At 30.5% G+C, this 15,996-nt stretch overlaps 1 protein-coding gene across 9 annotated transcripts in view; it reads left to right on the forward strand.

Annotated features, from left to right (window-relative positions):
• Window positions 1-15,996, forward strand: part of LOC100164132 (glutamate decarboxylase) — a 140,637-nt gene that overhangs the window by 82,505 nt on the left and 42,136 nt on the right. For all 9 annotated transcript variants that reach the window (XM_029485547.1, XM_029485571.1, XM_029485567.1 and 6 more), the window contains one exon: window positions 9,068-9,304. In XM_029485547.1, coding sequence (XP_029341407.1) covers window positions 9,068-9,304 — 237 coding nt within the window. The remainder of the gene's footprint in view (window positions 1-9,067; window positions 9,305-15,996) is intronic.

Here is a 15,996-nt window from a genome sequence, read left to right on the forward strand (position 1 = left end):
TACAAATACGTTTCGTCTCGTCTGTCCGTCTGTCCTTCGTCGCGATTAATTTCGTTGGACAGTTGTAGTAATATTGTAGTTGTATTAATCTGCGAAGACATAATATTATAGCATAATATTTTATACATTTATATAAGGTTATAATATAATCCTCCTGCAGCTGACATTGCACGCCCGGTCAACGATCTCGCGGGTAATCATTCCGGCGCATATATATTACTGCACGTCGTCGAAATCCTTTCGCGATTCTTATGTAGTATTACACACGATTTTATACGGTCGCCGAACGTGAAGAATTTCTATATTTCTGTTTCTTCTTCGGTGTCTCGGCGTGCGCGTATTGTCGCAGGCACGCCTCCCCTACAGCCGATCGCCTGCACCCTTGGTCGGGCACAAAACGGAGTGCAGCAGCAGCAGCCCCGGACGTTTTGCAAATAAGGGTAAAAAATAAACACACGCTCGCCGCACATGTATATCATATATATATAGTGCACGTGCGGGGTATGCGAGTGAGCAAGGGGCGCGCGAAGGGGTGAAAAATTACTTTTCTCTGTTCAGCAACAGATGTTCCACATCCGCGAGCGACCGAGCGCGCGTGCTCGTCCCGGCCTATATGCATTCCGAACCGCAGTTGTTTTGATGGGGAAGAAAGAAAAAATGTATATATAAAATCCCTTTTGTTATCCCTCCGGGTTATTGCGAATTCCTGAACACGCGTTAAGCTCTTTAATTAAAATGCCTGCCGTTCTTGGGCTCCGCGATGTACATGTATAATAACGCCCGCCCGCGTATATACCCATATCTATATATACGCATTTCACATAAAACAGCCCCCGGTTCGCTAGTGTTATATATTGTTGTATCGATATAGTGAAATAATAGCGTTGCAGGCCGTCGTCCGTCACGCACCGGCGGTGGCGATGCGAACAAACGCCACTGCAGCAGCATAGTCGAAAATCTATTATATAGGCTGTTAACACTATAAATGACAAATTTGGAATTTCCATTACGATGGTTAGTCAAATGATGAAAAAAAGTTCGCAATGCGAATTAAACATTTTTTATAGTTTTAATATAATAATAAATTAACTATCTAAAATCATTCGTAATAATGTGAAATAATTTCAATTTAATGTCTATAGGTACCTAATAATATCTAGTATCATCTATATTATATAGTATAGAACTCCTGTTTTCCCTTTTTTTTTGTATTTTCTTATCCTTGAGAAAATAACTATTATATATTTTTTTACTTTTTACCTCCAATAGGGTTCCAACATAGTGTACCATTCACCCCCCCCCCCACCCCCCCCCAAAAAAAAAAGATATATAAGTTGAATATCGATGCATTAAAAAAACTAAAAAATGTCACATTGACATAGACAAACATAAAAAAAAAAATTAAAAACAGTGAATTTGTATTTCAAACTGTTGACTATTGATACATAATAATATTATAGGCATCTGGTATTTGATTTAATTTTCGATTTGACTATATAAATTGTATTATATTACGTCATATGCCGCTGCGTCATATCGTATAATATAATACTATATAGTACGTGGTGCAGTAACTATGTCACAAACGAGCCACCGAGCGATAACAGATTATGCCCCGCGAAGTGCGGACTCGAGAGGGGTTTCAGGAATTCCGGTGTGGTATGTTGTATATATACAGGAGCCACCGGATCCTGCGGAAAGGATACGCGTCCCGGGTCGTGGGTGTACGAACACAGACGCATACGACACACAGAGACACGTATAAAATATTGGAATAATAATATATCATCCCGATAACGACGACGACGAGCAGCGGTCGGTATGCGTGTACGGTGGTTATATAGGTAGGCACTTAACTCTGAGCGGGGGGCGAAAAAAACCGTTCATCGTACAATACGCGTTCGACCGATACCGACGTGAATAATAGGTTATTAATAATATTTATTATTATTATTAGCGTTTGTGGTTAAGGGTGTTAACTCATTATTTTAGTCATTGAATTCGGTTTGTTATTAAATTGTATATGATTCGGGGTGTTGGCAATATTATACGTTTTAATAAAAGTTCAAACTACCTAAATAAACCATAATATTTGTTCGATATTTTTTGTTATGATAATTTAAAATTTTTTTCTTATCATTTCAGCAATAATTATATTCTGATTTCTGATGAGCCAAGCACAGTACATTTCTGAAAATATTGATACCCACACAATTATTGGTAACCTAACCAAACAGTCTATTGTTTATTTGTTTATAACACTTTCTTTACTTGGAAGTTAAGATAAGAAAAATATTTGGCAAGTACGCTGTTCAATTGCCAAATGTTTTCTCCACTATTCTACTCAATTCAAATGCCAATAAATAATACACTTTGGGTTCAATGTTTAGTATTCATATTATAATATATTTTTTGAAAAATTTATATACCTACTAAAATATAAAATAACTTACGTTTGTTAAAAAACAATATACCTACCCAATACCTTTATTTATCCATTAGGCATTATTTGAACGGGCAAATACGAATTATTAAGTATTATCTTTAGGACATTTTTATTGTATTATTATTTATTATCAAGTCCGATCGATGTATTATGGTGTATAATATAATATAATTACAATAAAGCGGGAAAAAAAAATAAAAGTCCTACCTACCCTTTTAATGTATTTTAACCAAACATCCATTTTGTAATATATTATACTAGAACGTATTTGGCCATAACGCATGACTTTTGAGTAAGTAGTATAAATGTATATTGTTATTAAAAAAAATGTCATAAAGTACAGGCACATTCCAGGGGAATATTTATGTGTATTTGTCCAAGTTGAATTCGGATACAATAAATACAAAGTTTACAGGGTAAAAAAAATATGTGGATTGTAAAAATTTGTTTTTCATAAAACATAAAATAATATATATATATATATATTATATAGCAATCGTGTAATTCATTCTTTGTATACTGTACGTTAACATTTTTCCAATGTAACTAACTTTTTTTCACTAATAATATCGAACGCACTATTACCGACGTTAGATAATAATAATACCTATATTTTGCATTTTGCATTTAAACACAACAGCAACTTTTTGAGTGTGAAGTATTTTTTGTAAGACTGGTATTATCTTACTTTGAACAATATTATATTATATTATATTATAATATTGCAATTATTACGCGTGACATTACAATACAGGGGGACGGAGTGGCCGAGTGGACTAAGGCGTCGTTTGCATTGCGCACCGTCGCCGGTTTGAACCTCGGCCACGGGTGGCACTTCTCTCCAGGCGATCACGGTATTTGGAGAAAGAGGCCACCATCCCCCCACCCGGGCATGGAAGATACCCAAGGATGCCCACTAGAAAATTCTGCCAAACACAAAAACGTATTTCTCCAACCTTGTTCCCCCCAAAACCCTACAGGCTACAGTACCATCTTACAAATAATGGCTTAAGACCAATTAAAAAAAAATACAATACAATAACATCATACCACCATTGTGCATGTTAAAAAATCAGCCATACCCTCCTCCCCTCCTATGACAAAATCATTTCACGTTCATTGTTGTTGTATACAACAAATATTTTCCAAATAGGTATTTAATTCAAACCTAAATAAATAATATTATTATTATTTGAAAATACATTTGAAATAAACTTTACAGTTTTACGTGTTATCGAAATTGTTTTCCTCAAAAGTCGATTAAGTACAAAATTATGATTCGTAGGCAAATATATGTTATTATATTATAATCTAGGATTTTCATCTTTCCAATGCATGAATGTAAAGTCAACATCTTTGGCTTGATGTTTCTAAATAATTCTCATACCTGCACGTGGATGTATACGGTTCAGTTAAACGGCACCAAGTGAAATAGTAGTATTGTTGTCTTCTTCATAAGTATCTAGCCCATACCCAAGTCCGCCTTAACTAAATTATACTAGTTATTATACCGTATTATACTATTAATATACCTATAATGTACTATAAGTGTACACATCCACTTGATGCTATTAAAATAATATATAACAGGCGCCTTTTTCTAACCGCAGCCAGTCGTGTCCTCGAGTGTACTCTACGTCAAGTACTCGCCCTTAATAATATTCTTCTGCCGCGCATCACCGCGAGTGTATGATAAAATATTATATACGTAGGTACTTGAGCGCGTCTCTGTTTGCGTTCCAAAGTGCGGTGTGGAGGTGTGGCGGCGGCGTGGGGGTATGGCGGTGGAGGTTGTTAAATTCAGCCCGTATATAATACTAAACAATCGGCAGCGTGATTTATAGCGGCGGCAAGCGGGGCGGACGGGTGAGCAGCGTTCGCGCGCACGCCCGAGCTCGTGTCGCAGAAGTGGCATTTACGGGCGGCGGTTACCATAAAGGGCCCATTGGTTGCAGCTGACGTTACAAACAGGCGGCCGTCATTAATAAAATCTCACCCCACCGCCGCCACCGCCCCCGCCCCAGCGGGCGCCCCTTCGCCGCTGTCCTAGCGGCGAGAGGCTAATTAATTCTGCCTTTTGGCACAGGTGGCTGACGGGTTGACTCGGCTCATTGTTTCCTCGAATAATTCGCGTATATGGTTAAAACTTCCACCACCCACCTACCCACAACAACCCCACCGCCGCCGGAGAAGAGATTGATGGTCCGCGGCTGCGGTGGCGGTTTTGGCGACCGACGACCGCCGATACAATACAACAATATTATTATATTATTATAATATTATATAGGTATGTATGAATTAAATCGACAAAAGATTTTATTTTTTCGTCCCCGATGCGGTTGTTTTGCCATAATATCTGGTAGTTCTGCTCGGTTCGTCTAGGGTCATTTTTCAAGAAGATTTGCTGTGTCCAAACGGTCCCACAGTACTTATAATGTCTATTGGACATAGGTTTTGCTTACTGTGTGCACAGAAATAAATGGTATTTTAAACAAAACAAAAATGCATATAATATAATTATTTTTATAAATAATGAAAGGAAATGCTTATTGTTGTATTTTTTATACCTATTAACTTTTTTTTTATTGATAATAACTGCCTCGGTGACTTAGGACTATTAACTGTATTGTTAATATACCAATGATCATGTAGTAATGATATTATGTAGTATGATAAAAAAACATTGACTTTATTAGTTTATTTTTAACCATGGTTAGAGGTGGAACCACTGTTTAGGCTCTCGATTATAATATTAAGAATAATATTAGGATGAATTGGTATTTGGTAATGCTTTATGGTTATTAGGGAGATCTGTTTTGCCAAATATTTTAAAGGGAAGAAGAAGTGAGAAACGCAGGGAATAATTTTTTATTTACTATAAAAAAAATGGGTTGGTTCAATTATACCTAGTATAGTGTACCAACTACCAAATAAAAATTTTCACACCTAGGACAGTACCTACACCTGAACAATTATTATTCTATTTTTACGATTTTCTTTAAATTTCGCTTGTTTCTTGAATGGTGGCAATATAGGATTTACAATACTCGTGTCAAAACAAACCGATGGTCCTTAAATCTCAATTCAACGACCACAACATTTTAAAATCTGAAGTCATCTTTACATTTTTAAGTTTTAATTAATACAATTTGACAAAATCATTACGGCATCCAATGCCGATTTATTCACTTCGACCTGCAGTATAAAACGAAAAAACTATATTCGATCAAAATGGTCACGCTCGTATTTTCCTATACAAATTATGATTTATATGAAGCAAAAAAATAACCGAATTAAAATTATATAGGTACTTAAATCAAAAAAAATATTAATTTTTCTATGAAAATAATCTAAAATTGTTTTGTAATATTTATAACAACATACAATTATCCAATGTTCAGTGATGACCTGTGAGTTTTATAGTAATGTCTTTATGCACATAATGCCACCCTATTGTTTTGCCACAGTATCCTAAGTATTTCAATTTTGCGGTGCTGTGATCATAGACATCGGTTACATTAGGTACTATTACTGTAGTCGATGGCGGGCAGTTTGATCACTATACGTACGTATATGAGCAGTTAAATAGTTTTTACTGTAGAAAATGTTAAAAAAACATAATAGATAAAATTACTGCCCTACTTCTATGACTTATGTTAAAGTTGTATTTGGTGGCGGTAGTGGTGGAGGAGTGGGTAACTAACCTGTTCTTCCCCTACACAATAACATGTTTATTATTATAATTATTTTGAACTTAACCCCAAAGAACGAGAAATTCAACTACAATATATTGAATATAATATTTTATTATTTTAATTTAGCCACTTTTATCATTTGCTGCGTATTGGTATTTCTAAAAATAATATTAAATTATGTTTTGTCACTATATGGGTTCAGGTATTTTCCCGAATTTTGTTTTTAAATTCCGATTGGAGCTAATAATGCGTATTATTGGTTTTTCAACAATTTCTGATTTTATTTTTATTATTTATGTATTATTTTCCATTACACCGCGAACACTTTCCGGGGTAAAAACTAAAAGGATTGCTCAAAAAGTTTCATTTCACTGTCGAGATATATCACATATCTAGTATGGTGTCTTGAAACTTTTATAGAAACTTGAAAATATTTTCATTTTTCGATATCATCAATAGCATCTTTGAACGTGCGTGGAATAAATCGACAATTTTCAAAGAAATACAAGTTTTACCCATCTCGTATAGTTTTCTGAACGCGATGAGGTATAATTTTTTTCGTTTCTTGATCACCGTTGCTTATACTTGCCTACATTCCAAGTATGATGTACAATCTGTAATAGTATTAAAATGTATGGTTTTTACCTAATAATAATAATATATAGGCAATTAAAAATACAACTATATGTCTATATCGCATAGTAAATACACGCAACTTAAAACATAGGCACCTATATGACGTTATGGCTTAAAAACTAAAATGTATAGATACGCTATAACAATATTGTTTTATGTTTTTAAAGACATATCAACTATAGATTATTAACTCATTTACTATTAACATAATACAATAATATAATAAGCTTCTTATTTTAATAGTTTTGAAGGAAATGACCTATTATATAACTTCATGCGACCGCATAGAATTATTGCATGTAAAATGTTTTCACCATAAATATAAAATTAAAACAACGCAATGCCCATTGTACTGAAATTAAATAACGGCTAATTGTAATTTGTGTCTGCAGTATTATTTTAACAAATATATAGTTAAATATTCGTACAAACAGAGAAACAAAACTCAATTATCATCGCTGTGCCTATATATATATATTATACCAAGATAATGCACACAAAAAAATATGCACACGATGAAAGCATTTTCAAGGCAGCTAAATTATATTTTTCCTATAAGGGTTTTTTTCACACGATTATTATACAGTTTTTAATTAAAAATCAGTTTTTTAGTAAAATCAACATTATATACACGCACTCGAGCAAACACCTAGACGTATGCAAATAAATGTGTAATTTAATTGTCAACGCTGCATTTACAAACACTGTTTTGTTCGGATGATATAATTTGTATTCAAGAAATGTTGTTGAGTCCTGACAGCTAACACGGCGCGAATATGATAAATATTTATGAATCTTCTCCATTATTATACAATACAATATAAACAGACCGACGAATATTGTCTAGCACAGTTGTTGTTATATTAACGCTCAAATACACAATTCGCGCTTAAGCCCACAGCTGCAAGTGTCGTTGACAATTATTTCATTCTATAATGTAGTATAATTACTTTAGAGCTTAGACGTTCTCGAATTCGTTTTAACTATATAGTACCTAAGAAGAAATCAGAATATTGTATGTATACATATCTACTGAATTACTACGCATTACACAGCTCAACTTACTGCCCAAGACATGACAGTTTTGGAAAAAATTATCTTCATTTTAAACAGTATTACACTAAAATATTATTATATTACTCTAACAACGACTAATAAATTGAAACCAATAAATCTTAATCACTATATTCTTAAGTATAATCTCTTCATCCGGTTGAATGTTGTTTGTAAGACGGTCGACTAACGCGTGCGGTTTCAAGTAAAAAGCTTTTCTGTCGGATCTTGATGCTTTTCGTGCACATACAATTCGATATCCAAATAACTTGATTACTATTACATACGCGTATCGGAATCCATTGAGACGCACTCTACCTTGCTGGCATGGGTTATTTCCGATTATCAACAATAACTTAGTCATCGGTGGTCGGGTCGATTCAATTAGACTTTTGAAAGACGAAAAAAAACCTGTATATAATAATAAAAAAAGAAAACTGTTACATGTTTCCCGCAACAAATGGGGGATGAAAGATTCCTATTTTACGGTTGGTCACACATTTTAATATCCGGCGTACGTCGTTGATTTTTGCTCGACACAATACCGGCAAAAATGACATGGATTATTGGATTTAGACCCATAAGCCCTGTCCAAAGTGGGTTCTATTGTATAGCGGTTCTTGGTGAAATAATGGTTTACGAAAATCCAATGATGTTTCTGTTGTAGTACACGTCGTGTCATAATATAGTGGCGACGAAAAACAACAATAACGTCATACAATAATAATAATATAAACCATAAATGATACGATATAATATTTATTATTAATTTGAACTATGACATTATGTGAATATATCACAGATTTCGATGTTTGACTCAAAACGGAAAAAAAAGTTAATAATATTATACGATTGCTTAACATATTGATACTTATTATAAAATTAGTTAAATACTACTGAGTCAATAAATACACTATAAATCGTGTCAAATAATATTATTGTGTTGTATGCGCATACAATTTGGTTAATTATAATTTATAATTTTCAATTTAAATACAAATGACTTATATTTTGTTTTAATGATATTTGTATGCATCAATCGATTAAGTAATTTTCAACTTTATAATTTCTATAATTCATCCCGTTAAAATCCTTTATTGCATAAATTATTTTTTCAAACTTCTAAGTATGTATATTGACATACTGTATAGGTACATCAGTTGAAGTTATATTTTAAATATAGATTTTATTTTATTGAATTTCATAAGATTTACAAACGTGTAACATTTTTTTTCAGATTTATTGCCTCATAATTTATCCGGACAAGCACCAACCAGAGAGTTTTTGTTAAAAGTCGTTGATATCTTAGTAGATTACATCAATGACGTTAATAACAGAGATGAAAAAGTATTGCATTTTAAGCACCCCGAGGAGATGTTACGACTGCTGAAATTGGATATTCCCGACGAAGGTGTGCCGTTGCAAAATTTAATCGACGATTGTAGTCTAACACTCAAGCATCAAGTAAAAACAGGTAAGAAACTTGTTTGGTTTTCATTGACAGCTTTCTTAAAAAACTTTTTCGGTACTCGAACGAGTTCACGTCGTTATAGTGTATAGGGTTTTAAAAAGTTCAAAGTCAAAAGCGTATTCCCACGGTTTGAACTCGTCTATAAAACTTTATGTTTCTAGGTGCATACATTAATTACATATGACATATAATATATTATATTTAATACAACATGTATATAAGGTTTTATGAAGAAACATATGTTTCCAATGTGTCATATACGGTTCCAAATTTTATCGAGGGATGGGGTGTGATGGTTCTGATGACAAAAACGCCCTTGATATTAGTGTTTCGAGAACAAGTGGTGCTCTACACATCACATTGTGACCGGTGTATGTGACAGCTTTCAACACACGAAAGAGCAATCGATTTTCTACAAATATCCCTAAACATTAATACAGAAGTATTGTACCCGATGAGATTGTGTGATTGTACATTATATACTGGCGTATTTATCAATGACACATTTAACACATTTATATATTTATAAAGGTATAGGATAGTAGCAGTAGTATCAATAGATGAAACACTTTAAACACTACATCTGGTGTTGATAGAAGACCTATAGAAATCTTAAATACTAAATATATTATATTTTTATGTAATATTTTTATGTTTACTATTTTGCATAATGTAATATATTATAAATAATATCTGCTGTTACGGACTTTGATGTGACGTCAACAAATTGAAAGTCTGTTATAGAAAGGTCCCGGAAATATATAGAAACCCATAACAGATACTGAAGGATGATTTTTTTTCATAGAATACACCTATCATATTGAAAAGTGTTAACGTTTTTGAAAATATTTTTTATTTACATAATTTGAATTTATTCCAAAGTATTGGAAATATTTATTTCAAAGATCATTTTTACATAATTTAATATTACGAAGTAGACATTTTGTTGAGAATTTTGGTGTAGTTGATTAATTGTAATTTTTTAAGTATTTTACAGAGTTTCCAATGTGTGGTACATTGGAACACAGCTCCTCTCCATTTTCATTTCGTCACTTTTATTAGAACCCTGAGTAATATATATTATATAATAATATTACATATTATGTAATTATTATGAAGGTATTTTAGTTATGTTATACTACTATAATATAGCCATATAGGTACTTAAAATGTAGGCATTCCCTAACTTAATTGTTAATATTACATTTTATTGGTGGTCGTAAGTTGTAACTTTGAAACTACGCAATTTAACAATGTTCTCAAAGTAATATGAACATTTGCATTTGTTACTATTCCGAGTTATGATCAAAGCATAATTAATATGTACCTACAGCACATAATTTATACCTAGTACTAGTAGTACCTATACCCAAAGCTGGGAAAGTTAGTAATTTTTTTAAACTAGTTGAAGTTAAGTTACATTAATAAAAAAGATGGGCAAGTGGATGTCGCTCTGCTGTCTAGTAGGTTACAAGTACTGTATAATGGATGGTATTAAATTTGAATTCAATGATAGAATATCATTGTATAAGAATAAGGATTCTGAGCGGAGACTGAATCTAGGTATAAGATATATTATATACTTATATCTATGGTATTAAAAAAAAATTGATCTATAATAAATTCCAGATTAATCATATCACAATATCCATTAGGTACTTATAACGCGTTATACATCAACAACAAACCGTTATATACTATCATAGATATATAATAGTATACTTGAGAAGTTTCAAGTACCCACAAATAATATTATACAATCACAACAAAATAACTAAAATAGTTATTATAGGTTTTTTAATATGTAATTTCGTCCAAATTTGAACTTAAAATGAGTATAAAAATAAACTGGGCTAATGTTTTTTTTGATTTTTTGCTAACAGAATTAACTATTTACATTGAATCTTGTTTTAAATTTTCAATCCTTAGATATAAAAGTTTTAAGTTGAACATTTTATAAATTTTTAACTACAAAATAATTATTCAATTTTAAATTTGATAAATTTTGTCAAAATTTGAACTTTAAATGCTAATAAAAACAAAATTGTGCATATGTATTTTTAATATTTTTCAACTGCTATTGTAACAATATATCAGGAGCCTTGCATTAATTTTTCACGCTTTTTTACTCAACAAACAAAATTTTATTGATATTTACAGAAAAAAAAACCTGAAAAAATTGAAAACTGAGAATGTCCGTAAACAGCTCAAAAAGAGTCAAAATATTTTCAAAATTGTATGATGTATAGAAAATGAAAATATTAACATTTAGTGAAATTTTCAAATATCTACATTTATTCGTTTTTTAATTACAATAAAATAAGAAAATCGCCACATGAGAAATCGAGCGAATATCAAATGTTGTTAAAATATGAATTTCAAACGCTTATAAAAACTTAATTTGACTTTCTTGTAGACATTTTTTTTTTTATTAAAGGTGGACAATATTATGAGGAATTTTGTATTACATTTTAAAATCTTAGATTTAAAAAGAAAAATGTTTACGAATTCTTAACTCAAAATAATTTGCTAATTTTCGTGATTTTTCCATAATTTGTAAATGTTTGAACTTTAAATGCTAATAAAAAAAAACTGTGACTAAGGATTTTTAATTTTTTTCATCTGCCTTTGAAACAATATACTTGGAGCCTTCTATTAAATTTTCAAGCTTTTTTAATCAACAAATAAAATTTTATTGATATTTTTAGAAAAAAAACTAAAAAAAAATGTAAAATGAAAATGTCTCTAAACAGTTCAAAATAAATCAAAATATTTTGAAAATGTTATCGTGTATAGAAAATGGAAATATAAACAACCATTGAAAATTTCATTTATCTACGGTCATTTGTTTTAAAGTTACACCAAAAACCAAATTCAATTTTGTGAAAAATCGTTTTTGCGTAAAAAATCCCGTTTTTCCTTAATTTTTCTTTTGTTTATCACGGCGCTTTTGAAAATTACTGGGAATTTTAAATTTTGACCTCCCCAATGCACCAACGATATTCACTTTCCAATCGAACAAGATACTGAAGTTGATAATCGAAGCATTATTTCGACTACTTATCGTGTACACAGACACAAAAAAAAAAAAAAATAAAAAAAAAACACACATCTTTGTAAAATCAATACATTCATCGTTCCACTCAGAATCTAAAAATATATAACAGTATGACAACTTAAAATATTAATATTAAATAATAATACATAATATAATCTATACGACTATAATTTTAGTATATTATTCTAGTATATTTTATTCAAAATAAATGTAGGTAATACTGTAATAGTAAAATAGTAATATAGATAAACGGGTAAACGTAAACCACCGATAACACTACCACGAAAATTCGGCATTGTGTCTACATTATTGGTTAAGCCGTCCGTTTAGATACTATTCATAGCTAATAGATATCAACATTCTACAGACTACGCGGAAAAGCCGTGGTTCCTGTGCGTGCATTTGAAATGAAAAAAATAATAATTATAATAACTAGTTAGTTTTTTTTATTAACGAGTTACATTAGACTATTTTACACATTAAATTCAAATAGTTAAGTTACAAAGTTAATATGAATTAAAACTAACTAATTAAGGGGCCTCGCTACTACCGTCAATTTTAGCTGAGAAGACTTACAGTATTGACAAAATTAAAGTAATTAACGTTGTCCGATTTTAATTTTGAAAAAAAATTTGAACCCACCAGAAAATTGTTTATGATCCCACGAAGCACTTTGTAAAATCTAAATTTTATGTTATTGTGAACTGTAATTGAAAACTTGAAAATAAAACTTTTTCGAATCATAATTAAAATTAAAATTGATATTAAAAACGGAAAAAGTTTCGTATGATCTACATACATTTTTCTGCTGAATTCAAATATTATTTTCAGAATCATAATCAGACAACGTTAACTAAATTTAATTTTGCCAAAACAAATGTATGTCTTTGTAAAATTCGTGTAGTGAAATTTATATGGTTATCAAGTAATTGACATATTATTGTTCATACGCATAATATGAGAGAGGATACCCGCATTTAATTTCACTCACATTAATAATAATAATTTACAACTAACGCATAGATCCTGGGCGGCTATGGTAAGATTAGAAATTGCCTAAATGTTGCCCCTTAAGTACTTAAACGGCTATGTACTTAAAAAGTAACTTTCTAACTAGTTAGTTCCCAGCTTTGCCTATACCCATCACATAACACTGCAATTCAGTTGATGTGGAATTTGTTATTAAATTTAGCAGCCTTATTACTTATTTTTTGAATCATAAAACATCCATATTTTACTGAAAAAATGTAATTTAATCGATATGTATCAGCTTGTTTTATAACCCAAAAACCAGAATGTAGGTAGTATTAAAAATAATTGTATATGATTTTTATACTAATATCGAGATTTATTTTTTAATTTATTTTTTGTGTACAATTTAGTTCTATAGAATATAGGTAGTTAATTAAAAATTATAATTTACAACACATACCATTTTTTTAACGAAAATACTTAATTAGTTTAGATTTAATCTTATGTATATATTTTAATCAGAATAAAAACATATTTGTTACAAATACAGTACAATTTGAAAACAATTAACTAATATTTAAAATGTTAAACGTTATTGACATTTAATAGTAGTAATTTTTGATTATTACTTCATAAAAATTGAAAACCATAAAAGATAAAAGATTAATAAATATTTACTTTATACGTATAGGTAGGTAGGTAACTACTAACTAATCCCTTATAAGGATGTCATTAGTTTTCCCTCAACATAGTCAATTTGTGTTTAGCAGTACCAACTTTAGAGTGCGTTGGACTATCAATTATCAATCATACATTTTGGTTAGTACATTATCTGCTTTTTTACGAAATTTCACTTTTATATCGATATATAATTGATACGAGCATTTTTAAATTGTGATATATTTTTACATACTTATTACTTAGAAAAAATATCAAATATCACAAAAAAGTCAAAATATAAACACAGGTAGATAGATACTTTAACATTAATTATGATTTATTTAAATATAACCAAATTATAAATCATCTGTTCTTCATTGTTGGTCGATAGTATCAGAAGTCATGGGCCAAATAATATGCTTAGCTTTCTGTAAGTACAATTAATACTCCCTATTCACTACAAAAATATTTATACAGTCGATAAATTATGAATAACTAAATTGAAAATTCCTTGAAATTTCTTTTCCGTGAATACCCTATATCATTTCCGTATCACTTATCCTGCATATGCGAGTATACCAATAAATTCTAAAGAATTCATGCTCATTTAAAATATTTTTGTCGATGCATCAAACTTTTTCAACAGTACAAACATATTTACTATAAATGGTTTTTTATTTTAGTTTTTTGTTTGTATAATATAACTACCTAACATGTTATATTGTTATTATTATCAAGTCGATCTGTAAAATAACTACAAAACTACATATTCGATATAATAAAATAAATTTTGATGCGACTTTGTGTACGGTATGCGTGAAAATAATATATATCCATAAAACACATCGGCTGTAGCACTCTTTTATATAGTAGGTACTTACGTATTTAGTAGGTATAGATTCTAACGGATCAGTTGCCAGTATTTTATGGTGACACGATCAAAAATATTTTGAAAAAATTCATTTTAGATTCTGAGCGGAATGATGATTGAGGAATGTAGATTTACAATGAAGTGTGTTTTTTTGAGCCGTAACCACATTTAGAAGATATAAAAATGCTTCTATTATCAACTTCAATATTTTTTTTGATAGGTAAGTGAAGCTAGTTGGTTATTTGGGAGGTCAAAAGTAAATAATTCTGCGTAATTTTGAAAAATAAAATTTGGGGAAAATTGAAATTTTTACGCAAAACCAGTATTCGATTTTCTTCTTTTGCTGTAATTCAAAAACATATAACCGTATGGATAGGTACTTGACATTTTCACCAAATACTAATATAAGCATATTCCATGTTAGGTATAATCATCAAAATATTTTCCTTTGGAGCTATTTATTTCATAGACATTTTACATTTTAGTTTTTTTTTTTTTTAATGAGAACTAACTGTATTGTTAATATTGTTAAACCGATGATTTTTTTTTTTGAAAATGTTTATGTATCTAAATTAAAATTAAATTATTCAAACTCGAAGTTTCTCAGTTACTAAAATGTGTATAGTTTGGTACTATAAATAATAGTCCTTAAGGGGGCTGGAGCGTGACATATTTTAAGGAGTAATATTTAGGCATTTCATATAGCATTTATATTTGATATGTGTTACTGTGTGAGAAGTAAATTGATGTTAGTGTGTATTCGTACAATTCGTTATCGCGTTCTTGTGCCACTGGGGCACCGGGCACAGACGGCTCACCGCCCGCATATCGTCGACATTCGTATTTACGGAACTACGGCCCGCGATAATAATTAGCTTAGATACTTTTTTATACTTCGATAATTTTTTACATCTAAGTATTTTGAACAATAATGATAATCTAACATTATAACCACCCGATTATTGTAATTATATTTTGCTAAAATATGATTTAATACTAATTTATGAAGATCGTATAGGTTCTATAGGTGTATTGTATATTCCTAATATAAATATATAATAATATGAAATATGTATATTATTCCATATCAATCTTACATGCACCGGTTTTTTATACATTTACATTTTAAACATA

The sequence above is a fragment of the Acyrthosiphon pisum genome, chromosome X (assembly GCF_005508785.2).
Source record: "Acyrthosiphon pisum isolate AL4f chromosome X, pea_aphid_22Mar2018_4r6ur, whole genome shotgun sequence".
Classification (NCBI taxonomy): Eukaryota; Metazoa; Arthropoda; class Insecta; order Hemiptera; family Aphididae; genus Acyrthosiphon; species Acyrthosiphon pisum.